Source organism: Chelmon rostratus, chromosome 13, assembly GCF_017976325.1.
Source record: "Chelmon rostratus isolate fCheRos1 chromosome 13, fCheRos1.pri, whole genome shotgun sequence".
Lineage (NCBI taxonomy): Eukaryota > Metazoa > Chordata > Actinopteri > Chaetodontiformes > Chaetodontidae > Chelmon > Chelmon rostratus.
In genome coordinates, this window is record NC_055670.1 from 15,738,399 (window position 1) to 15,764,936 (window position 26,538).

Sequence of the window (26,538 nt, forward strand, 5' to 3'; positions counted from 1 at the left end):
CAGGGGAGTTGGGACAGGAGCAACAAAAGACTTGGAAATATGTGGAACGCTCCAAAAACACCTGTTTGGAACATTACACAGGTAAACAGGATGATTAGTAACAGGTGATAGTATCATGATTGGGTATGAATCCTGGAAAGGCTCAGTCGCTCACAAGCAAGGATGGAGCGAGGTTCACCACGTTGTGAACACATGATTGTATAAAGGATGTTACTACATGGTGTTGCAACTGTTTTGGAATCAGGGTTGTGGGTTTGAAAGGAGGAAAGGTTTTGAAATTTAACTATTTCTTTCACTTTTTTCATGCACAACCAAGTGTAACTGTATCGACGCCTTCTAGGAGAGACTGTTTAAAAATGTGCACCATTACCCCCATAAATAAACGATATCACGTCTTCCCCCTTTCTATGACAGCCAGCTTTACAAGCCACCATCCATTGTGGCCATTTTTAGAAACTTTTCTTATTTTCAACATTGTTTGATGACCCGTCGTATGAACCCAACACTTATGCACATGTACAGCTTGTGACAAGTAAACATTGAATCATTTAAAGAGGTCAAAAACCCAGAACTCATTGGCATAACATAACATATAATATCCCAAAAAGGAGCTGTTTGAATTAAATGGTACATGTCATCTTATGTAAGTTGATTTGTTTCAATAATTTCATACTATTGAGCATGGTGGAGATGCACGTTAAAGAACATCATCCATCTTTTTTCTGCTGCTTTCCATGGTCTGTGTTCCTGCAATGACAAGCTAAGTAACGTAGCCCAGACATCTGTCACCCTTCCCTCATCCTCCAGCTCTTCAGGAGAACTGTGAAGCACTCTCAGGTGAGATGGGATGTATAATACTCCCAGCATGTTCTGGGTCCGCCCCGGGTTCTCCCAGTGGGATATGCCTGGGAAACCTCCACAGGGAGGCGTCAAGGAAGCATCATTGTCAGATTCCCCAAACCGCCTTAACTGACTCCTTTCAACCCGAAGGAGCAGCAACTTTACTCCAGTGAGCTCCGTCCAGACATCCAGGCTCTTCACTCTGTTTCTAAAGGTGAGTCCAGTCACCCTGTTAAGGAAACTGATTTTGATTGCTTGTATGCATGTTCTGATTCTTTTGGTTGTCACTGCTGGTTCATCACCATCCTCTCTTTCAATATGTGCAGACACATGTATGCAGTTTAATCAGTTGGACATGTCTCTAGTTCATTTGGCGTTTTGTTTGTGTCTTGTGTGTCACACTCATCAGTCTGTTGTATGCTGCTATATCTACTGAGTGGGATTTAGAGTGGAACTGCATTCTGTAATCTGCATGGGTTTACCAGGAAGGAGATAATTATCTAATTACCTACTGTAATTCAATACGAACGGGGAGAATGGGTCCCCAAAAAAGATCAATGAAAATCCGATATAAAGTGTAGAATAGGAAAAACAAAGCAATTAATTGTTCTGCCGCAGCGCTGGCACTTGCTGTGTCCACCTTTTGTGTTCATATGGTGAGTGCACTTTCCCCACCACCAGCCCGGGGATGAAGGTATGTGTGTTTTAAGAGGTCTTCTGCTGGCCATCTCCCAAGATGCCATTTTCAATGGGATTAGTCAGGGATGCACCTAATTGCTATTGATTGCTATGTGCTGCATAAAATTGCTTCCCTTTTCTTGTCCACAGTGGGAGGTGGGAGAAGGCAATTAGCAGTGTGGACGAGATAGAAGCCCAGACTGACTTGTAATGAAATAGAATGGAGGAACGAACCTGTGAGTAATGCCCTTGAACTCACTGAGCATTACAAAACCATTACACACCAGTATCTTCTTATTTTCTCTCTCACACAGCCTCGAGCCAAGAAAATACAGTACTTTTATTTATTCTGAAATTTCCTGCTCATAGAAAGGTTACCTGGAGTTTCGCTGTGTCCTGAGTCAGCATATACCGAGTATTGTTTGCTGTTTGTTGTACGCTTTTAGAACATAGAGAACGCGGCTAAATCCAAGGAGGATTTGTCTTCCAGCATCCCCCAGGGTTCAGTTGAGTTTCACCTCACACACTGCACCCAGCATACATTCAGGTGCCATGAACTGCTGTGCTTTTCACAGTAATGAATTTCACATTTCCCAGTAGCGCGTTTTTGTGCCACCTTAAGTGATCTTGTGTGCAGAAATGTCAGCATAATTATGAGTGAACAAAAAAAAAAGGAAATCCACACTCACTTTTTGCCGAATAACACTTCTTTTCAAGTCTATTTAACAAAATAGGTTTTGTTTCGATGAATGATACACATTTTCTGATTTGTCTTTTTTTTTTTTTCAATCTTTCTTATTTTTTTTTACTCCACCTCAGATTTCAGAATACACATTATACGTTTGAAGATATTTACATATGAACAACATGGGGAACACCAAGGGTTGTTTAACTTTTTCGAATTTGGACCCTTTGTTTCTTGTACAGATTAGGGTGAACCTGTGCGAGCATGTGGTCATATACAATCAAAGATGCTCTTACTTTTAAACATAAATTTCTAATTTTGTTATCCAAGTCAACCCGCATTTGAGTGTGTCATGAACAGCCCCTTGGTGCCCCAAAAACTAATACAAGTGATTGTATAATAACAGTGTTTCTCTCTTTGTATCCCAGATAGTACTCAGTGTTGGTTTTCAGGCACACTTCATGTAACAGTTTTGTTGCTGAAAAAAACATAAAGGACAACAAAAAAAAACAAAACCCAAAAAACAAACAATCTTTCAGAGTCTCCAGCTACAGTACGTCGGTGTCTCATGGAAAGAGCGAATGGTATTACAAAATGCCCATGTACAAGCCTGCGGTTTGAATGATGTAAGGACAGATGGGGTCATTTTAATAGACATTCTCAAACAGACAAAGACTCTTGGCAGAAAATGAACAAAGACAGACTTATCTGATCTGTCCTTGAAACTGTGCAGCTTCATGTATTTGCAAGGAGAGATGTATGTTTGCCCAGGCAGAGGCGCTCTGTCTCTCTCTGATGCGTATGGTGGACGTGTGCCACGTACACACCGCTTTCATTCTGTTCTTAAATGCGGCCTGTTCTTTCAAACGACACACACCGGAATCTACCAGTTCACGTGGATCCAGGCTCATCCTGTTTCGTTGTCAATGAGAGCGATGAAAGTCATTTTCAGGACAACTGTTTAAGGAGTCAACCTACTTAAGGTGCAGAGCAACGTATGCACCAGTACAGTCCTGCTGCAAGCCTGTTCCTCATTAACCCCCTCCTTCCCACCTGCAGCCGGGATCACAGCACAGCTCCACTGATCTTGGTGTGGATGGTTTGATTTTTCTGTTGATAACCACGTCACCCTCTGCACTTCTAAGATTCATATCAAGTTAAGGATGGCAGCTTGTAGCTTCAAATTAAGGAGATGAGCTGCCACGGCACCCCAGTTTAGTTCAACAAATGCACCTCAGATGCATGTAAGGAAACTGTATCAGGGCAATCAGTCACTACAGTGACTTGCAATGCCACGCTGTCATAAGGATCAAGTCGACCGGACACTTCTATTTTTGCTCTTTCTACATTTGCTCCTATCAAAAAACACAATTTTTAGAGGAATCTGTGACTTTAGTTCTGCACTTTTAGCTGTCATCCTCGTCCTTGCTACAGTCGTACAGTACTCCTACAAACTCACCCTGCTGGAATGTTGAAGGGTAAAACAACAACTAGTTTTGGGTAATCCATAATAGTAAACTATTGCACTGAGGAGTGCAAACAAAGTAGCACTTAAAGCAGTCTGGGCTGTTCATACTTTATGAAGCCAAAGGCCATGCTTTGTGAATCTTATCTGAAACAGTAGCAATAAGGCATCAGCGGTGGCAGCAATGCCTCTGAGCCCCGGCAACTGGCACGCTCACTCCAGTCTCTCTCTCTGTTGCTACCCAGTAAAGAAACTCCAATATATTTTTGGATACATGTACAGGCTGAGTAATTATTTGGCATTTAATGTAATTAAGACGAATGAGGCTCCTTTTATTAATCCTAAAATGTCTGCAGCACCGAGTCCGTAATTGATAAACCATAGATGTCAGTTTTGTTTTATGAGTCTGCAGACCTCAAGCCAGATAGATGAGGTCCGTCTTTTCACATTGAAAGACACTAAATCACCATAGCTTAATGATGAAAATGACCCGATCTCCATTGTTGCACCTAAGACTGAACTCCACCCACACTCTTTCAATTCTGTGATTCCTCCACCACCCACGCACTGCAGCTTAAGACTATGCGGCAGACTTTGCAGACTATAACATTCTTCCAAAAATTAGTTTTAGTGCTTTTTAAGGTAATCTACCTCTTTAGTCATTGGTCTTTATCCTATGTTCATTTCTGTCTCATTACACAGCGCTGGGAGCTGCTATTAAGCAGCCCATCCATCACCGCCCAGGAATAGGGTCTAAAAGGTTAACGGGAACGGATTTTCTGGAAATGGAAAAAATTCTAGTGATGAATGGCATGAGCTTACTGGAATTCACCTTTGAAATAATGACTAGTATTTATCATCTCAAAAATATCATGTTTTGGCCCCCGGTTGGGTGCTTTTTCTTTCAGACTGGACCACTTGAGGACCACTCTGGTCTGAGAAAACCATCAAGGCAATACATTAGCTTGTCTCTATGTTATAGCCTTGGCCATTGGCACACCGCATTGGAGGAACTATGCTAACATATGGGGGAGGGGAGGAAATGAAAATACATAATCTATGACAGCGGGATACAGTAACAGCTTTGTATCTTAACAAGCCTTATAGGTTTAAGAGCTTGGGTGGGTGCAGATCAACATACTGTGGCTGCGAGATTGAGGGATGAACGGCGTGCTTGTGTATGCTCACACAGACAATGCGCACGTGAATGCTGCTTGAAAGCATTTAGACATATGCAGATCCCCCCCCTTTTGTCTGCTGGTTCTTGTCGAGTGTGCCCAGCATGCAGGCTGCGGCAGCGCCAAGCACCCAGCTGGATGATTTATCACAGAATACTCCTTGATTAAGGGAAATTAAAGCAGGCTGCTCTTGGCTCACTAATTGCTTTGATAACAAGTTCAAGCAGTTAGTTAGGGGGAATATTTTGGAGGATATGGACCTCTGAGAGAAAACAATCATGACAATTAGGCCGGAAAGGGGCTGCCAAAAGCTGTTGTTTTGATGCAGTATTGCAGAATTTTACATCTACCCTTCTCATAGTTGCTGGATGCCACCTTTCTTGCCTTTCAACCAATTCCAGAGTACCAACTTACCCTGCCTGTGCTGCTACTACATAGACACATGAGTGAAAACCATGGTATGCTGATCAGTCAACTCAGCGTTTTGGGGTTTTATAGCAGTTTATAAAATCGACAGTAGCATCATCTAAGTGTTAGAGGTGAGTTCCTGCCATAGCGATAAAAAGTCTGAAAGTCTTATGAAGACACAAACATTTATGTGTGATGTGCATCTTGTAAACAAGCTCTTCGAGTGAAGTTGTGATATTCAAGCACACACCTTTGCAGTGCTGTCACCGGTGTCAATCTTCGTGTGACAAAAAACAAAAAAGGAACAGAAAAGAAAAAGCGCCGTTAAGTGTGCTTACGGTTTGTTTTTCCTGCTGTTGGAATTTTACAACACCTGCGTGACTGTGACAGACGAGTACAACAAGCAGATGACATACATACAGAAATCAACATGAGCAATTCAACATTGCCAATGGTTAGGAAAGAGTTCAAGGAGCTTAGAAACTTTTTGTGTGAGAGCAGCAAGTCAAGCGAGTCAACTTCTGAAAATATATAGGACGATTAAAACTGGAGGGTGGAAACAGCCACGAGACAAGTTCCGTCTTCTTCCCAGTGGCTAAATCTGTATTTGTGTGAAGCTTGTGAGAGCATCTCTTCGATACTATGCTGTCTCAGGTTGCTTAGGAATTGTGCTCCTGCCCTGTCAATCATACAAAATGGTGCAGTAGGCAGGGCCTCGCCTGAGCTTTTCCACCATCCCCGGTGGAGTCTCTCTATGACAACGACTGGCCATTGAGGCACTCCCGCCGCAAGCACTGCGCCGGCTTCCACCAGTCTCCGTTGTGGCAGCGGCAGATGGTGCAGTCGTCCACCTTCACTTCAATTCCAGCTGGGATGATCGTTGTTCCAGCAAAGCAATTTGGACCTGCCGCATGGGAAGGGATGGAAAGGGGAGAGAAAGACAGGAAAGAAGGAATGAGAACGACAAGAAATGGATGTGGTTCTCCTGAGAGCATCTCTTTTCGGAGGGGTGGTGGAGTGATGCAGAGAGCTGCGGGGAGTTAGGGGAGTCAGAGCAGACGTACAGATCTTTTCACGGGCATGCACCGATGGGCTTGTTTTTGCAACACTAAAGCGCTTTTGTTAGTCTCCCCTTCTCCCTCGACATGGAGCGCTTTGCATCCTAATGCGCCGCGAGCAGAGAAGCCTGCCAGGCGCTGGCTTGGCAGTACAGAGAGGCTGGAGTACAGAGAGAGACAGAGGAAGGAGAGAGAGCGAGAGAGAGAGAAAGCTGCTTTGAGAGGCAGTAGGGAGGATGGTGTTAATCACTTCAGTCTGTATGAAAAGGCCACAGAACTCCTTAGCAATTCCTTACATGGTTTCTTTCCACACACACACAGACTCTGTCCTGACTTCCAAAACAATAAAGAACTCAGATTTATTTTGACGTCTGATTCATCCTTAAACCACTGTAGGATTAACTTGTGTGGATGCCTTTTTGTTGATCAGATTCCTTTAATTCCAAAACGTGTTTGATTGTGTACCACCGAAACACCTCGTACCCCGCGTGTTTGATCACCTCCGCTCGGGTGCATTTTAGGATCTGTACTGGAGGAAGCCAAAGATGCCGCTACCTTTGTGGGAATGTGGTACATTCATTATTGGTAAATACCACATGAAATCATTATATCTCATTTGCCTCTCCTGCCTCAGGGTGATTTGAGGCGGCGTATCTCTTCCTCTACTCCTTGTGACAGAGGAGCCAGAAGGTGCCAGGAATTCGCAACAGTTTTAATCATTTAAATGAAGCAATCAGCAGCTCAATTGGTGTGACGGTGACTTTGGATTGCTCTAAGTGTTCGGCACTGTAAAACCTGCTTGGATTCAAGACCCCTCTATGAGTAGTCATAAAAACCTCATATGTCTCATAACTCTTGAAGACACAGTAGCTTTCACGGCTAATGTTCATGGGCATATTAGTCTCCCAGTGAATTTGATTTAGTAAAGGCTAACAGGAGACTTGGTCCACCTGAGGAGCATAGTTACAGTACACAGGGTAGATTTGGGGAACTGCTTGGGAGCAGTATAGGCCTTTTTCATTTTAACATTTTGAAATGTCGCAGTATAAGGCACAGGTGTGAATAACAAAATGAATAATGGCTCAATTCCATTTAGCTGCTTCAGTTACAGTGTCCTGGGGTTCATTACCAGCCAAATGTGTGATTCCAAAAAAGTTGGCACTTTTTGTAAAACAAAACAGAATGAGATCATCTGACATAATTAAGAAACAGTACAAAGACAATATATTTAATGTTTGACCTCATCATCTTCATTGACTTTTGTAAATATCTGCTTTTTCTCCCAACATGTTTCAAACAAGTTGGGAGAGGAGCAACAAAAGACTGGGAAAGTTGTGGAATGCTCCAAAAACACCTGTTCATGTATCATGATTGTTTGTGAAAAGAGCATCCAGGAACGGCTCAGTCGTTCACAAGCGAGGATGGAACACATGATTGTATAAAGGATGTTGCTACATGGGTTCGGCAACACTTTGTAAAACCATCGTCAGTAAACAGTTCATTTGGAAATGTTTACATTCTGGTTTTATTTACATTTTACGCAACTTTTTTGGAATCGTAGTTGTATTAAAAATTGTGCCTTTCCTGCTATGACAAGTCAAAATATTTGTGGAAAAAAAGCCGATCTGAGCTTCTAAGATGCCCTGTCAGGAGGCTTATTAGCAGCTCTGCTTCTCATTCTCTTTGTTTTTGCGGTTGACCCAAGTCAGCACTGCAAATTTGCATGAGGAGCAGAGCTTTTTCAAAAACGCCACCTCAATTTCTGCAGCCCGCTTAACTCTCTCGCCTAAGAAACAGTCTTATAGGCAGCAGAGGCGTGATGGGCCTTTTTTTCCACACAAGATATTTTGACATGTCAAAATAGAAAAAGCACAGGAGCAAATAATATTGTATTATAGCAAATAATAGAATTAATGATTGCTTAATTCCATTCAGGGACCTGGTATTCTAAATGCTTAGTGGCTTAGTGTCACACTGTCATGGTTTAGCGGGACACTTGAATAGAGCAGAACCATAGCTGATGTTGTTAGTAACACCTGTGCTTTTCCTCCTATGACAAGTCAAGATATCTGCTGTGAATTAGGCCGATTAGTGTTTTTTATGGTATGTTTAGGAAACTCAAAGCTCTTGATTATAAGGAAAACATCGTGGTCTTCGTTAAATATTGAAATGAAGTGTTTAGTAGCCTAAAGAAAGGCAAATACCTTTAGCCAGTAACTCCCAATGGGTGTCTAAGGGATTTGGTTCAATTTCCTGCAGCATTATAGTGAAAATAAGGTGAAGGAGGCCGTAAACACCCATGTGATACTGACAATGGGGGCTGTTGGCTACCTAGTACCCCCATCCTTTGCCTCAGCATAGATGAGTCCCATGCTCTATTTGGACCTGATAAAGCCCCTTTGATCCGAGCTTAGAGGAGACACTGAGAGCATTTGCCAAGTCTTAACTCTCATTGATCTGCCTCTGGACAGCTGGCACAGGTTACAGGACAAACTCAGTGGAGGTTGTAGAGGGAGGAGGGTGACTGGCGCTGCTGCCAAGTGCGATTGTTTATAGCCACATGGATTCTGAGCCACAAGGACACCGTTTCAGCTACCTGTCACCGTTCGAAGGACACACCGTCACCCGTGATCAGTCCACGGCCAATAAAGTTTAGTGAAGTCAGAAAATGTTTGTCCTGTGTCAGAACCGTCTCAGCACATCATACTTTCCCTGACTACAGCTTAAAGATTGAATGCATATTAGGCCTCGTTACAGTCTATTTGGCTCAAATTCGATTATGGTTCTTGCCTAGAGGTAAGAAATAGTCCCATAAAAACTCACCTGCCAAAAACCCCTAATTCAGAAAAGACTGCAGCTCGTCCATAGAACACGTCAGTCTGAATATGTTACCTAACTGTAGCCAACTCTATGACACTGCTACTCTCTGATATGTCTGTTAACCCCCCAACAATGACAGCCTTCCGACAGATAAGACCTAGCAGATCTATACATGGTTTAATCCTATCATTCTGAGGAAACACTGGCCATTTTCAGACTACTTCTCATTTTCATTTGCTTCATTTATATAATTGCATGTTTCCCGTGATGAATTTATAGTATATAATTCATGATAAAGATTAGAGCTGAATCAGTCGGACTCAGTGAATGTGGAGCTCGGAGATAAGCACTCCCACTGGCTGACTGTTCCATTGTGCTGCCTCCCGCTCTCTGTTGCTGCTTTCCCTTTTAGCGGAGGAGCTAAAATGCTACATCCTACTAATGGAACGCTTTGACAGAAGGTTGGCGCTGATTCTGTGACTTGCAGGTCAAAAGACATCCACACATCAAGGTTACAACCAGAATGCATTTAGTTGAAAAGTTTGATTAGATGCTGAAATGTGGCGAGGACCTGCCTCAAATTAAATAAAGCCATTAATCCTGTTAAAAAAATGCTCATTAATCAACCACATTTAGTCCCATTGTAACACAAGCATCAAGAGGTACTTTCACCTCCAAATGACTGAATTCATGATTGATGGGAGCTAATTAACCACGTGGAAAACCTCAATAACATTTCAGTCCTGAGCAATTAGTCCAGCCCTTGACATTTCTGATTGGTTGTGAGATTTAAACAACCCGAAAGCTTTTCTTTAACTGCTGTATCTGAGAATGAGTGGGTCCAGCCAGACCTTTCACCTGTGCTGGAACAGTGCGATTGCAGTGTGAAGCTACTCCAATGAAACTTCCCACACAGTAGAGTTTGTCTGCAGATGCACCAACCGCTTAAACCACAACGCTGCGTAGCGCAGCAGACATACTGTAATCCATACAGGGGTCGCTTCTTCAGCTCTGGAGGCAGGCAGTCGCTTAAAATTTTGTGAAAGGAGCACAACTTTCGCAGCACTTTTTGTGCAGATGATGTGATAGTAAAGGTAGAAATGACCCTTTCATCTGTGTGGGGTTTTTTTTTTTTTTTAAATGAATGGTTAACTGCTGGCAATTAAATGAACTTTTTCAGCTTTTAATTTGTCCAATAATTCAGTTAATGGCCCATCAGCCTCAGCTGTACTCTGTGCAGTGTTGGAGGAAGTATTCTTTTAATCAGGTAGCAACCCTGCAGTGTAAAAATACTGTGAAAAGTTAAAGTCCTGCATTCAAAATCTTACTCAAGCAAAAGTATTAGCATCAAAATATACTTAAGTATATGTACTATAATATATACATATTTACTACAACAAGTAAAAGTTCTTGTTATGCAGAATGGCCGATTTAAGAACCATTTTACTGAATTTTACTTATTGGTGCCTCACTGTGTGCATCACTTTAATATTGCAGCTAGTGGTGGAACTAATTTTGAGTACTTTATACATTGCTGGGTATCTTAAAATATAATAAATCATAACTTGATCTGTATTTTATGTTAATAATCTAAATCTGCAAATGAACTAGTAACTAAGGCTATCAAATAACTAGTGGTGGAGTAAGAGGCACAATGACTCTGTAATAGAGTAAAACTAGAAAGTAGCATAAAATGGAAATACTCAAAGTATAAGTACCCTGACCTACCTCGAAAGTTACATTTCACCTCTGACTCTTTGTTTACTGCCGATTAGCAAATCTTAGCATGCTTACATGCTGAAGGTGAACATGACACACCATCATTCCTGCTTAATATCAGCATACTAGTACTATTATTTTTATTATTGCATGTAAAGTGAGTTAGGTTTGATTGCAGTCGTATAGTTTGAATTTAATCTATTCTTACTTTTATTTTCTATACCTAAAATTATTTATTTATAAAATTTGTTTATTTATTTCTGTCCTTAACCTGCTGCAAAACCCAGCTGTGGGACCATCAAAGGATTATCTTGTTTTACTAGCATTGTCATTTCAAGCATGTTAGCATGCTAATGTTAGCATTAAGATCAACATACTAGCATGGCTGTTGGCTCAGTGTTGTTGATGCACAAAACATTTCACTAAAAATGAACGTCTGTCAGTGTGTGAAACCTCGTGAAGTGCATTAAGAGATTCTTCTGAGTGGTCTAGGGTTAAACCGAGACAACAACTGCCACACCAGGCCATGAACTGGGCTATTCATGTGTCTTCCAATCCTTCCGTGGCGAGAAAGAGCGATGCAGAAGACTCATTAACATTTTAAAAGGGTTGTGCTCATTTCACATAATTATTTGAAACGCTTGCAGCAGGTGAAGTAAAAGACAAATGTCTGACCATCTTCCACAAATTGCATGTCTAACTGGAGCACATAAGTGGATGTCTTTCTTTCACAGTCCCCTGTCCTTTGGCCAAAAATGAGAGCTAAACAGCATTCTTCATTGTCCTCTCCCCACAGCCCTCAACCATCCACTCCCATAGAGATTTATCTGTCTGCCCGAGCCTGACCAGGCACCCTTGGGGAGCCTGGAAACGGCAGGCCTACCCTGAAATGCCAAGGGTGTCACTGTGTCCTGTCAGCTTGGATTAGCTCTCTCCTAGCAGCTTCTGCAGCCTTGTTAGTGTGTGTGTTGAAATAAAAGAAAGAAAAGCAAGGACGAGAGGGAGGAAATGAGAGAAAGTGTGAAAGAAAATATGGGTAGTTGTGCAGAAATGGCCTTTTAGCATCTGCCTCAAACGAAGTTCCCTTCTTCACATTTATAGGTCAACTGCTGCTTGAAAGGGAAAGCAAAAATATTTCAGGATATTTGCTTTGCCTCCATTTAACACGAACACTCATGAGCAATTTCTCTATTTTTGGTGTGACACCCAGCATAATGAGAAGACTACAATGCAATAACAAGGCGTGTAATCATGAGGGTGCATCTTATTGTTAATCAGGTTTCTCATTTGACTTCAGGAAAACTTTTCTTGTGTGGCTCTTTCAGCCGAAGCTTGCTTTTAAGCCGTGTTTGATTTGTGAATTCTGTAGTGAGTGCATTTGATGTTACCCACAGGCACTCTTTCTGTTGATCAGTCCAGTCAGGTTAGCATTGCAGTTACTGTACTTTTGTCATAAAACTCCATCTGTCCCTCAGGATTGGTGCTGGCAAAGGGAAATCTCCCACTTCGCCTTGTAAATAGCCAATGAACCATTGGAATCCTATAATTCTAATTTAGGGATTGGCTGTGTGTGACAAGGGCGTCAGGGCACTGGGAGATAAAAGGCTCTCCGAGGACCCATTAGTCCCCCCTACCCTGCCTTTAATCAATGGGCTAATGTTTACTTTGCTTAGTGTGTCATTTATAATTAAAACTAGTCCCGCTCATTAGTGTCCAACGGGCCCAAGGTAATAATTTTAATTCATAAAACGTCAATTACATCCTAATCCTCTAAAGGTGTGGCCATCAAATGACGATACCACAGATAAACTCGCCGTCACTGGTTTAATGAAAATTTAATGACTTCTAAGGAGTGTGCGTTGAATTCCAGAGGAGACGAGTGTTTACCGTTTTTACAGATGGGGCAGCATTGCTCCGGCTCGTACACAGGGTTGACACACTCTGGGACGGCGCAGTCGGACACCACACAGTGCACCTCATTATTTGGTTCGCAGCGGCACCATTCACAGGGTGACGGCTGTGGGCAGAGGGGGGGGAGAGACACGGGGAATCGGGGTTAGATGATTCAGTAGGTTTCACCTTTATGAGTGTCTGTGCTCTACATGATTGCTGCTGCTCGGATGAAGAAGCGGCCTGCTCCTGTGTGCCCTTTTTCTGCATATTTCCCAATTAAAAATGTCATAAACAAAGAAACAAGTTAATAAATTATTCACAAAGCTAGTTTTATTTGGCTACTTGCCTCTGAACAAACCAAGCCTGTAGCTAACTTTAAATAACATCACGAGAAATAACTAATAAGGGAGTCTATAGTGTTCATGATATTTAGCGTTTTGCTGCATTCTGCTGCGGCCTGCCTCAGGAAACAGTTCAGAAGCTTATCTTACCACCTCTGCAACATGTAAATCAGTGCTATGCAGCTCTCTGTGCTGCTGCTTCTTACTTGACTCTATCTTTGCAAAGTCTCTTGACCGGAAAATGAACCGTAATGCAATTACATGGAGTGGAAAAATACAAACTGTTTGCAAATCACGAAAGGTCAGCTGTTCATCATGTTAGATTTTCTTTCTGCTCATCCTAGTAAACAGTCTTCTGAGGGCCTCTCTGCGCTGGGTCTGCTCTGCCAGTGACTCAGTGCTCTGCACTAACCTTAGAGGGGACAAATGTTTCTTATTTGATGGCCCTTTTGCTGTTTACATTTGATAAAATATAGATTTTTCTGGGCAGGTGGGTCAATGTGTGTGGAGAGCAGCAGCTGCAACCAAACAAAATAGAGCAGATGAGTCATGATAAACTGAATGGGTTATCCATTTTGAAGGATTCAAAGCACACAACTTTCCCAAATGACAGCCGTCAATATTTTAATGCAATTGATATTCAAAACAATTGAGAGCAACCAAGTCAAATTCCCCAAAGGTCAAACTACTCCTTTAAATTGTTGCTGTTGTGCTCTGGAATTAATGTTTTTTTGTCATTATGCCATCAAAGATCCAGTTCCACTGTTCGTAATCTTACACTGTATAAAACACTGACATGGTCTCTGTGACGTCACCTATAGGTTTTGTGAAGAGCCATTGTGAAGTTCAGTGACCATAACTCCGGCTATTGCCATTTTGGCTAAAATAATCGAATCCCTAATAAAAATGGGCAAAGAGGTGGAGTTGAGGCAAGCAAAATGAATCCTGGTTGCTGAAACCTAGCAGCTGGCTGCCACTGAAAGCCCATTCTTTAACTTAAAAATTTACCCCTGTGCAGTTGTCATGAGCAGGGAAATTAGCTATAGAGTCGAAAGCCATTTTTTGTGTTCCAGGCGGTAAACTTGTTTATTTATGCTATAAAGCTGGGCATTTTAATATGGGGGTCTATGAGGACTGACTCGCTTTTTGAGCCAGCCTCAAGTGGCCATATGAGGAAGTGCATTTTTCACATTGGCTCGATTTTCCCGCCCCGGAGGTTGCCACTTGTTCTTAATCCAGTTTTGTGTATAGATAATTGAAAGGGCTGTAGTAACGCTGGATGCTTTAATGTGACTTTTATCAGCCAGTTTTGCCAGGATGCATTCGGTGGCACCGAATGGGAAGAGGCTTGTATTTTTAATGGAATTTATGGAAGTCTGGATGCACTGCAGCCACAAATTGAATATGAGCAGCATTAAGAGATGGAGAGAGGGAAACACTGGAAAGGAAAGCAAACACATGACCCACTCTCTGATCGTGGCCATACTTCCTGAACTGAAAACAATCTATATGTCGAATGAGATCTACAAAGTCATGTTGAAATAAAGGTTTAACTGTATAGCCAAAGATCAGGACAGGAAAACTCACAAATGAACCAAAGGTATAAAACTGTTTATCAGATATAATGTTTCTAAAGGACAACAATAAATTGGATTTTGTTAAAAATCAAACTCCTTACAATGATGTTGTGTGTTCTGCTATAAAAAGCCGTCTTCTGTATCTCTGCTTTAAAAGGTTTGCACTCTTTTTAGTGATGTTAATGATGATCGATTCTGTCGGCTCAGTCATTGTGTCTGTTGCATATTTTAGTGTCGCTGCTCCCTGATGTAAAGCACATCTCAAGGCCTGTTCTTTATTGGTTTGGCTGCACTGAAATGAGAGAGACTTTTAAGTACACACAGAGATGGTACCCGCACATCTAAAACTTGGCTCTGCTCTCATTAGAGATTCCCGTCGAGAAATCGGTATCGCTTTTTGTTACGGCCCACAACGTACGGCATAATTCCTCCCAGCGTATCAGTGCCGTACATGCTGATACATGCATGTAGGTACAAGGGAGCATGACAAGAAGTTTGGGAATATAGGGGAGCTTATAAAGAATTGTATTTTTAGCTAACCTGTTATGTTATTATGGGGTGTAGTACGAAGTACTGAGAAACAAAGCTGGAAGTTTGTGGGAAGGTGGGGTCCCAGAACTTTAGAACTGTCCTGATTTATTTAAAAAAATCTTATATACTACTTACATACAGAATAGGTAAGCTTAATAGTTCCTAAGTAATTGTGGGATGCATTTGTGTTTTTACTGTGGATCAAACAGAAGTCCAGGGAAAAGAATATTTCCAGGTACATACATGTTGGCCTGCAGTCACAGTCAGTATGTTTTACTGTTTGTATTATAAATTAGGCATTGGACTTGATTCGGTACAGGCTCCTGTGCGATGACGCCGTTGTTACACAGAGTGGCGTTCATTGTTATGGAGTACAGTCAGTAGAAAAGCCTTTTTGCGATGAAGCAGTTACACAAGATGATCGATTTTACGTCCTGTCACAGTGTAATTGTCGTGAACAATTGAAGGAAACAAACTGAATTGATCACAAATCAAAATGATGTGACAAGCTATGGGTCATTTCAAAACTTTCAAACCGCCAGAACCGCAGGCAGAACCAATACAAAACATCCCTGCAGTGTCCCTAACAACAACCGGTCCATGGCGGCTAGTCTCAGCTGCCGCTCACCCGTGACCTCTGTGCAGCTCTCAAGGATGGTCGAGCTAAAATTAGAACTGTATGTTCCCTTCTGCCTACATGCATGTATCTGTACATACTGCACTGGTACGCTACCAGTACAAACCACACCGCTGCAAATTGGGACGAATTATGCTATACACGCAGGGCCTGATCTAAAGATTCATCAGAAATTCCTCTCATATCTCTCACACACAAGCAGTTGACACCAGTCCGCTCACGTAAATAAACCGCGGCGAAAACATACTCTCTCTCTCTCACAGAGTTGAACACCCCTATAGTTATCCACCCCTCTGTCAGTTTGAGCACTCATGCAGAAATGAACCAATTAAACAGCAAGATGTTGTCTCATACATATGGAAGATGGACTACATTTTGTCAACCTGACAGACTTAATCTGTCGGGGGCCGGCGAGGTGGGATTCAGGGTCAGCGGTGGAGCATAAAGGGGGGTGTGTCTGGATTCATGAGGTCATGCTGCATTTCAGCCCTACGGTTCCGCTCGTCTCTCACGCAGGAATATTTGGCTTTGTCTTGGTACCAGTCATTAGTTACATTAAGCTGTTAAGCTTGCTTGGATGTGTTGTCCGTGAACTTTCTGGGTTGAGAGAAGATGAAGTACCTCAGGCTACATACAACAGCAATTACACCTGACTATAAATTGACACAGCCAGCAGCAGAAACCCAGGTTCTGTAAAGCTTATGTTAGGTAATAATAAACATGTCTCGTCAGGGAATTGAGGCAATGGCAGTTTGCAGTAATGAGCTTCATACTGTGTGTTTATTACAGTCTTTAAATGGAGGTCCAAACTCACTTAGTGTGTTTACGTGCACACAAATATCCTTGTTATGATTTTGCAGAACACCTGTAATGTGCTTTTGCATGTAAACATCACAGTCTGCTTTCAGAGAGCATGAAACCATTTTTGAGAGAGCTAATCTGGTGGCTGCAACATAGAAACTGATATCTGGTGGCATGCGAACACCTTATCCATCCTCCTGCCATGCACAGAAACGTGTCCTCAACATGAGCTGTTTTGTTATTGGTGAAACATGCACATGGGCGCCATGATAAGAACGATGGTAGGAGAATCTGGTGGAGTTTGAGAATATGCACGGCGGTAATCACCCTGGATTCTAAGATCATCCCAAAGTCTGACCGTAAGGAGGAGGAGACTCACTGCTTTACACCAGCAGGCCTCTGACTGACACGCAGAACCAGTGTTACCACATTGCCAAAAAGAGGAGGCGCTCTAAGGTCTCACCCGTGTCTGTGAAATCATTTCTGAAGAGAGAGTCTAAAAAGAAACTCTGACACTCTAACGCAGAGCATAAACTGCATTGTTGCTCTCATCTTTTATTAGCCCTGATAAAATGGAGAAACTAAAAGCAGGGTGCAGTAGAGTCCTGGCAGCCAGAAACAAAATGGGCTCACTCTTAACTGCTGAAAGAGCTCAGTTGGTAGAGAAATAAGAGGCTGGATGTGGAGGAGTCAGAACGACCTGCACTGATGCAGACAAGCAGAAACCTGGATGTTGTTGAAATTATTTATCTATATAAAGATACAAGTTACCAGGTTTTATGCACATTTCATGTTTAGAATATGATCATTAGCAGACTTAAAACCAGGGTACTCGTGTCTAAATGTGCAACTAATTTAATCTCTCTGCGTGATTCAGGTCTGATGACCTTCAAAAGAAAAGCAACACAAAAACATCCATCTAATAGTTATTACTGATATTTTTTCCATTCCTCTCCCCAGAGCCTTTACTGAGCAGCGGATGGTCGATTACATGTTAGTTTGAAATATCTAATTATGGGTAAAAAGCACAGCGCAAAGACAGTCTCCATAGAAACAGGATAATTAGTTAAATGGATGATCCAGTTATCACCATTTTTGATTAATATTTGATCAGCTGCCAAACATACAGCAAGGACATTCCTCTAAAACAACAATGGGAACAGTTAAACACAGCTTCACCGGAGTCTGCACATGGCACAGATACAGTTTCCCTTTCCCACAAGGCATATTACTATCTTAAGAGGATAGAGAAGCAGACGATTAGACATCGCACAGTCCTTAAAGTACACATTAGTGATGCAGGACTAAGTCTGCCCAACCTTTCATTTGTTTTCCTTAGCAAACGCATTGTCTCACATAGTGGCTGCTGGTAAATTGTGTGAATAAATTGGAATTGAACTCAGCATAGAAATTAACATATATTACTCATTTGGTTTGAGGGGATGCAATCGATATTTTTGAAAATGAGTATGAGCCAGGAACAGGAAATCTCAGACTTGGCTCTGTTGTTTATGGCTCACGGTCATTCTTATTACTGTTGAAGCGACAAGAGGCAGCTGTTTTCCTGACACGCTGCGTGCAGTGTTGAGGGTTTTCTGCTCCCTCACTCAATCAACCATCACCAAAACTGTTCACTTACACTCCATTGTGCACATGTTTATATGCTCTTCAAAACCTAACATAACCAAAATAAACACCTGAAAAGAAATACAAACGTGTATACTCCAATTTATGACACACAGCAATGAGCGCCTATTTCCACTCCTTGATGACCTCTATGAAAGAGATTTTCCTTCCACCTTACTCTCCTTCCCTCAACCTCGCAGAGGATCCCTTTTCCTCGCGGTAGCGGAAAGTTCATGACCGTCAGCCACATAATCAGATGTCCCTCTTGGATGCAATGAACGCTGGATGTCTGGACATATCTGCAGAAGATTGTCGGGGAAGGATCAGGCATGCAAAAAGATGCTCTCCCAGGTGTACCACAAGAGAGGCCGATGCTGATGAGAACAGACAGGGTTGACTGGCGCTGTTGTATTTCTTCAGCTATCCTGAACAACTCTGTTTAGTGAATATGTGGAGTTTTGTATTGCATTGCTAGAATTATTATTAGTTTAATTTTGTGCACTGGTTTAGCATATTGCAGCATTTCTGTGACATATATTCCATGCAATAAAGAAGTGACCTTGTTTTTGTTCAGGGGAATCTGCATTTATGAAAAATAATAATCAAATAGAATATGCTTCCACAACGACACTAGTGGAAGTAGTTTTGGAAAGGTGGGAAAAAACAGTAAATTACAAACTAGACAGCAGAGACAGCAGTGTTTATTCACTATCACAGCTGGCCTTTTTAAAAGAAATCATTTTGAAGCAGAAGTGGCATTTCTGTGTTGTTTAATCTGGCAGATTGACCTGTAAGGTGGAAGCTTGCTAGTGCAGGTGCCACATAGGCACAAGTCTATTAGAAATGTCATTTGAAAAAGAAAGCTGCTCCATGTACCTATGACATACTGCACAGTCCTTCGGTGCATTCAGCGGCGCCTGCTGCTCTCGCCGCGTCCTTTTGTGTGAGGTCTAGTGTGAAGGATCAGTCATGCCTTAGCCCGGACTCACAAAAGAAAATGGAGCACCAGCACCGGATTTAGACTTGCTGCCAGATGTTTCGGTGAAGAAAATGTCTCCTGTTGTCCCCGTCTTATTGGCTGGGCACTAGAGTGAATCGGCTGTCATGCTTTTCATTCCCGCTCTGAGACAAATGGAGAAGGGGCTGGGAAGCAATGAATAGTCAAATAGCCTTCAACGGGGCAAATGGTAATGTGAAATACTTTGAAGCTGCACAACAGGGTCACAGGAGCCTCACCCATGCAGTTAATAGGAGTGAGGGGAATGGGTTGACAGTCAAGCTGCATGCTGCTGTTGTCCAAGTCAAAACAATATTTTACCGGTGGTCAGGGAATACAGAGAGAGAGAGGAGGCAAGACTCGTGGATGAGTGGAGCCCGATGCTTAAAGCAGCCTCGACACTTGTACAAGGGTACTTTAAGTGCAAGGAAGTTCAAGCCAGAAAAATCTTGTTTGAAAATTCTTTGTGGCCTACTTGTTTGCGCTTAATAATTTCTGCTAATTAGGACCTTTGTTGCCTCTGGCAAATTGGATAGGAAAATCAATTTGAGCAATCATTTTTACAGCTTTTATGGCTGTTTTGTCTCATAGGTGTCAGCGCTAAAAAGCGGAGTCACTAATTACTGCTGTGCGTGATGTGTAGGTCGCTCATGTGTGTGTGCGGCACATGTGTGTCTGCCTGCTGTGTTAAATTCATTGTTGTGACTGTCTGTACATGTGCTTTCACAGTATGTTTCTGTAATTACAGCACATCAAGTTCTGCAAAGACTTGTATTGAAAGACCGATTATAAGTAACGAAAAACTGAGAAATTACAAAACATTTTCTATCATTAGTATTTATTAGACTGCAGGTGCAGAGTGGTGAAAAGCATTTTTTTTCCCCTCTGAAAATGAAATTGCCTCAACATTTAAGCCCTACTCAGTTGTAGGCGTTAACTGCACTGCACTGGATTAGTCCCTGTCTCATGGGGATTTAAAGAAAGGTGAGTAGAAATTAAGTATTAAGGCTTGTTTTAGCAGTTATATTACTTTCAGATGAATCAATGGACATTACCTTTCTCTAAACGAGAAAGTATTCAACATAGTCTGATGGTTGAAATCTACTGTGTGTACCTTTATCACTTTATCACCTTTATCAATGTCAGAGCCCTCCCCCTTGTTTCAACTCTGCATCCCTTCCCTAGCGGGATCGCAGGAAGCACGGACGGGATTGTTCACATTTGAGTTCACATCCCAGCCCTAGCCTGACGATCTGGGATCTGAACTCACCCTATATCTCCTGGTTCTTGATTGCAGCTGCGCTGAGGCCAGAGGCACGCCGGCAGCCATGCTGGGCGGACTGGTCCCTTCCTCATCTGATGGGGAACCCTGTAGGTGAAACACCTACTGAGGTTGAGTGGCATGACTCTCTCACAGGGCAAGAAAACAAGAGTAGAAAATACACCCACTGGTAGAAAAACTACATTGTATTAAATACTGTGTTGCTAAAAGGAAATGCGTAAGTGGACGAGTTGGTACTGGGAAATACACTTTCGACTAGGTTGCTGATGCATGAGTTATACCAGCGTTAGATTCAAATGACAGGCTGACATTGCACTGCAGTCAGCTGCTTTGTGAATACCCTATACCACTTGCATGACAATGACTGACCTATTGCGTGATGGGATTTCCAGCATAACGAAACTAGAAAATTCCAAACTACTTCCATCAATTCTTCATTCAAACTTAGTTATCGTTCGGAGATGCTTTGCCTCTGCATTTCTTCTCCATCACCCTCCAGTGAATATAAATGCAAACGTCCGCACAGTGTAGCACAATCCCCGCAAAGGAAATGCCAATGAGGCCCACACCAAAGGTTAACCTGTCGGCATCTCTAAACAGGGGTCTGTATAGCAGATACTGACGACCTTTGATTTCCTTGAACGCTGCAGGGTTCCGAAGCTTTCATGTCCTCGCTGAGGAGGCCCAGCTTTCCTGCAGGAAGCAGACTAAGACATTAGAGTTACTTGTGTGGTCTTGGATAGGGGCGGGGGATCAGCCTGCACAACAGATTCCCTCTCCTTTCTGTCATGTCATTTTCACTGAGATAATCGATAAGAGCAAATGAATGTGTTTTGTTTTTTTGTTTTTTTTCCCCTCCCTCGGGTACGAAGATATGTCCTTCCCTCTCTGGGCCCTCCAGTCAAGGTGAGCAGGAGGGTGAGCTGCACTATTGATGGACTTGATCTCAAATCAAACTGCGAGGCTTATGCACACACAGCGGCCCTTACAAATTCTGTGGGCTTGCATCCCAATGCAGGACTGAGCTTGATGCTGTCTGACGTGCAAACATACGGATCAGTACAGATTAAGTACATGGGTTTCAAATGGGCTGGTCTCACACACAACGAATTAACAGCTGCATGGTGTCACTTTGATCCTAACGCCCCAGTGCATAATGTATATTTCCATGGATCAATTTCTTGATTATTATATTCTGAATACTCATTTAATATATAAAAAATGTCTCCAGAGTAGTTAACATCTTCAAATTAATTATTTTGTCCAATTAATAATTCAAATCCCAAAGACTCTCAATTTAATTATCACTGGTTGGAACCAGCAATAATTGGAATTTTTCTGTTATGAATTCCCTAACTGTTTAATTGCATATCGCAAATGTTGTTGACTGATTTTTATATCAATTGACTAATCAGTTCATTAATTGTTTGAGCACCAGCATAATGGCCCCTACTGGAGGCCTAACATTCCTTGTTAATGATGGAAAACCAGAGTGCTTTTACTTGGATGTGCTAGAGGCAGAAATACGGCAGTGAAAATGACAAGAAAGCCTTTTCCTTCTGGTTCTTTCGATTGTTTTTTTTTTTTTGTCTGATTTCCTTAAAAATGCATTTCCATAGAGAAGCTATAGCAGAATGCTTAATGCTGCTTGTTTACATTTTGTTTGGCTGAACTCACTGTGTAGCCCCCCGCCTGCTGCAGTTTGTTTCAGTGACATGACATGCTAATATCCACAGGTGCGACATGTTCCAGCACCTCCCAGAAGAGGTTTCTCTGCTTTGCCTTGAAGTCATAATGAAGCCAAAATGAAACAAACACACTGCGGGTTACAAAGCATTCTGCGGAGGCCTTGCATGGCAGGTAAAGGGAAGAAGACAATGAGATATACAGCGTTTCCTCATACTGAAGACAGGTTAGGATATTTATGTGAAGCGCAATTTATTTTAGAGTTTGTGAGAACATTTGGGAATTAAACCCAAAATGAACACCTGTCAGTCGAGATGGTTTGTTGGTTTGTTTGTGCAAATGTGCACTTTATGTGCACAGCTGCAAATTATGTTCACTTTACAGCTGCAACAGTTAATACTTTTATATCATTAATGGGTTAGATAACTATGTGTAATGGTAAAAGGGATTACTTGAAGTGACACCCTCAGGGAATTAGCACAGACTCTGTTGTTCCCCTTAGCTCTATTGGAACATTTTAGCATCTTTCTGCTAATTGTTTTGGTTTTACGGGCTGCAACTTTAATGTTTTGGTTAAATGTCAATGCTCTCATCAGCCTCATGCCGTCAGACAGCAGTTTCTAGCGAAAAAGCCCTGCTAAACCAACTGTATGTCACCTGTGCAATGCCAAACAGCAGACAGGTGACGTTGCTGGACTTGCATTCATCAGGTGGCTACAAACACACCTTCAAATGAATGCTTATGTTGCTCTGCGTCTGCTGGATGTGCAAATAGGCAAAGGTTTGCTCACACATGCACTCTAATGGCTTCACGTGGGGATAATATGTCGATGCTGTGTTTACGGCCTGTTCCGCTGCCTCCAGTGTTGCTTTTGAAGGTTTTGCAGATATGAACAGCATGAACGTTATATCTGACAGGCCTTCTTTGAGGACATGTTTGAATCCAGCAGTTTAATAATTAAAGCAGAGCATTTTGAGTGCTAAGTAATTGCATTATTTTCAGTGTTATCAAACTCTGCAAGGCTGGAACCATGACCTGTGCATGCTTTCATAGCTCAGAGGAAGGCTTCGAACTTTCTCCAGAATTACACAAAATGTTTTGTCAGAGGTCTAAAACGCTTGGAGGTGTATGTGTGAATCGGAGGTTTCCTGAACGGATGTTATACTGCACATCTGTTTCATTTGTTTCTTATTTGGATTTTCACATTATTTGATCCTGGGATCTCTTGTGGTTACCAAATACTGCTGAACACTGTGTATATCTGTGAAAAGTCACAAAATTGAATCCATTAGATTTGAGTGTGTGGATGAAAATGTTCCTTTTTTTGTGACACTCAACACTACTTTAAAACAAATAAGGAAGAGTGTAGAGTGAGGAAGTCTGCACAGGGAGGTGGCTGCAGTGGATGGATGACATTCACAGATTAGATGGGGTTCAATTCCTGTGTGCAACCAACAATCTGTGATTGTTTGAGGGAAATAGTTATTTTAGCCCAGACTGTCATCTTTTCTGAAACCTAGCCAAGTAGTTTTGGTGCTTAAATGTAACCAACAGTCACTAGAAATGTTTCACAGCTAGCTTTACTTTAAAAGCCTAGGCGGATGTTGTGTTGCAACAGTAGACGTGATGCACGAAATACACTGGTTTTAAAGTCATTCTGAATGTTACCGTGACTGAGTCGCGAGCTGCCGCGAGTCTGTCAGCTCTGGAGTGGCTTCCATTTCAAGTTGGCTGCACACAATAGACGACTGATGATTGCTCTTCTTCACTTGTACATCAACATAAATCCTTTTTACACCTGATTGCAAGAGCCGACTGCTAATAGAGTTGCTCTTGGTTTGTGCAATCCGGTGTTCTAAACCTGGTGGCTGCTTGTTAAAAAAATGTCAATCCACAGGAACCGGTTTCTGAGTAAATCTGAGGTGAGAAATAGGCCGTGCAGTTTTAGAGAAATTCAGAGTTTTGAAAAATCAAGAGGAAATCGGTGATGTCATCATACAAGGGTTTGCTATTACTATGTTAGGCTCCCTAGATGTAGGTTTTTCAAGTCATTAGATGCAGAGAAGGATAAATTCAGGTGTGTAACAGGTATGAAAAGCAACCAAGAGTCACCAACCTAACCTCAGTCCTCAAGAGTCTTAATTTAAATCACTACAGTAGGTCCAATACATAACATGGTTTCCTAATGGAGATTTAAAGCATTTGGCTGACATAACTGCAATGGATGTACTAATCTTAACTGCTTACTGATACATATATGGAAAGACGTGAACTCGTGCCATGATTAGCGATAGAGCTATATCGTTGTTTAGGCTGCATTGTGTCAAATGACATCTCAATCACTTCCAGCCCAGATCCACTCGCGAGGAATTAGAATGAGGAGGTTTCCTCGTGGGCAGCGACGGTTTAAACACAGACTGTAGCTGTCATCCTCATAGTGTCATTTCAAATCAGGCAGCACTGTCATGCTCGACAACAACCGCTGAGACACTGGTCTGATGGCTGAAAACAGTGCTCCCTTTGCAGGAGACACGGGGAAGCTGAATTTGCCAGCGATGACTCAGTGTCCACAAATCAAAGCATTAAAATACTGTTACAACATCTGACAGTTTAGTAGCGCCGGGTGAATGTTCAGTTGATGGTGCAGGGAGGGGGGGATGACATCACTCTGGGAGGCAGCCATCTTTGTGCCCTTAGCCAATAAACACATATTCATGATGCTTTTACAGTATGCCAGGAACCGATATATACTAGCCTCAAACCTAACAACCCCCACCCCCCACCACAGGTCAGTGCCGCTGTGGTGCTTTACAGTTCGTTAAACAATAAACATCACTGAGGTCCACTGCTGTCAACAAGTTGCAAGACCAAAAGGAGGCTACGCTCCTGGAGACCAGCCTCTGCTCCTGTTAGACACACTGACGGCTGCCAAAATGTCACCATCAGGACATTTTTATTTCATGTTCGCATTGATTAACGTTCATCACCTGTCATGAGCATGCAAGCATAATTAGGGGTGTTCATGTTGCTGTGTATGAAACTGCAAACAACTGAACAGCCCAGACAGGCCGCCATGTAAGATGGTTGCTTTAGTGATCCAGACACCCTGACCCTGACTGGCTCAGTCAGCCTGGCAAGATGGAACCAACTCATGAGCATCAGTTGAGAGTGAAAGAGGTGCAGGCCCATAAGGTGTTCCATCATTATACTGGAAGACAGAGATCAAATAGAAAGGCTGTCATGAGATTGGATGCAGCGTCTTTAAAGATCATCGTGCATAATAGAATTGTTGAGGGCTCATTTTATCACGCGCTTCTTGTTTTTTGCACCTGACGCACATGAAAGAACTGCTTCAATGTAAACATGTCAGAAATGAATCGATACTGTAAAAAAAATGATCCAGGGTAAAAAAAAAAAAAAAAAATCAAAGCTTACCTTGAATTCTTCCAGTATTTTGTACGTTTTCCCCCGGTACTCGCAAAAGTTTTTAACCTCCTTGCACTCGGGGCAGCATCCGTTGTGCTCCACTTTGGTGCACTTAGGGTGCAGTTTGGGGCACTCGGGCTGGTCGCACACGGGCCCGTCCTCCGTGCACACGCACGGACAGTTCGAGTGTCCCGGGTAGAAGCGCTCCCCGAGTTTGTAGACGAAGCCGCTGTCATCCACGCATCCCTTCCCCCGGTAGTCATCGAAGACGATGTTTTCGCCGGCGGTCCGCTCCGCCTCGTCCGCGGCGTAATCCTCGGGGTTACCCACCGAGGCCGGAGACGCGGCGCTCAGGGCCAGCAGGAGGACGAAGGCGGCCGCGAGGAGAGGGCCCATCCTTCGCCGCGGCATCGATATCCACATTCAACAAGATTGCGTGGATGTCATCCCTAGGCTCCCGGTATCCTCTCCGGATCCGTCCTGCGCTTCATTATCATCATCATCATCATCATCATCATTGCTTGAGGAAATGGGCTGCAGTGGGAGAAATAAAGAGATGATATGATGGATGATGATTCACTGGTGTTGTTTTGCACATCCTCATAAATCAGTAAACAAATACTTCCCCCCCCCCCAGCCCTGTTTATATCTTTGTCCTGCTGCTGCAACCAGATGTCTTTGTAGGGATGATGCAAGTTTCTTTTAAATTGATATTCTATCTCCTCAGAAAAATGGGGGTCCCCAGTGCAGCTTACTCAACAGGCTAAAGCCATGATTCCTGAAAGAAAACAAAAACCTGTGTTAACACGAGAGGCGTGGAGTCTACTGTATGTGCGCTTGAGCTGTGGTGGTAGTGTTGGTGGTGATGGTGGTGCGGGGTGGGTGGGGG

The 26,538-nt window shown here is 42.6% G+C and overlaps 1 protein-coding gene across 1 annotated transcript; it reads right to left on the reverse strand.

The window, feature by feature from the left end:
- Nucleotides 1–6,006: 6,006 nt before the first annotated feature.
- vwc2l (von Willebrand factor C domain containing 2 like) lies at nucleotides 6,007–26,045 on the reverse strand. Its single transcript, XM_041951473.1, has 3 exons — nucleotides 25,659–26,045; nucleotides 12,739–12,868; nucleotides 6,007–6,158 (listed from the first exon to the last, which is right to left on the reverse strand). Exons 1-3 carry the CDS (start codon nucleotides 26,043–26,045, stop codon nucleotides 6,007–6,009), a joined length of 669 nt encoding a protein of 222 aa, XP_041807407.1.
- Nucleotides 26,046–26,538: the final 493 nt, after the last annotated feature.

Coding starts and splice junctions, on each gene's coding strand:
- vwc2l (XM_041951473.1), bottom strand. CDS start 26,045: ATGGGCCCTCTCCTCGCGGCCGCCTTCGTCCTCCTGCTGGCCCTGAGC. Junction 12,869..25,658: donor AAATACTGGAAGAATTCAAG/GTAAGCTTTGAT, acceptor CTCTGCCCACAG/CCGTCACCCTGTGAATGGTG. Junction 6,159..12,738: donor CTGCCCCATCTGTAAAAACG/GTAAACACTCGT, acceptor CCCATGCGGCAG/GTCCAAATTGCTTTGCTGGA.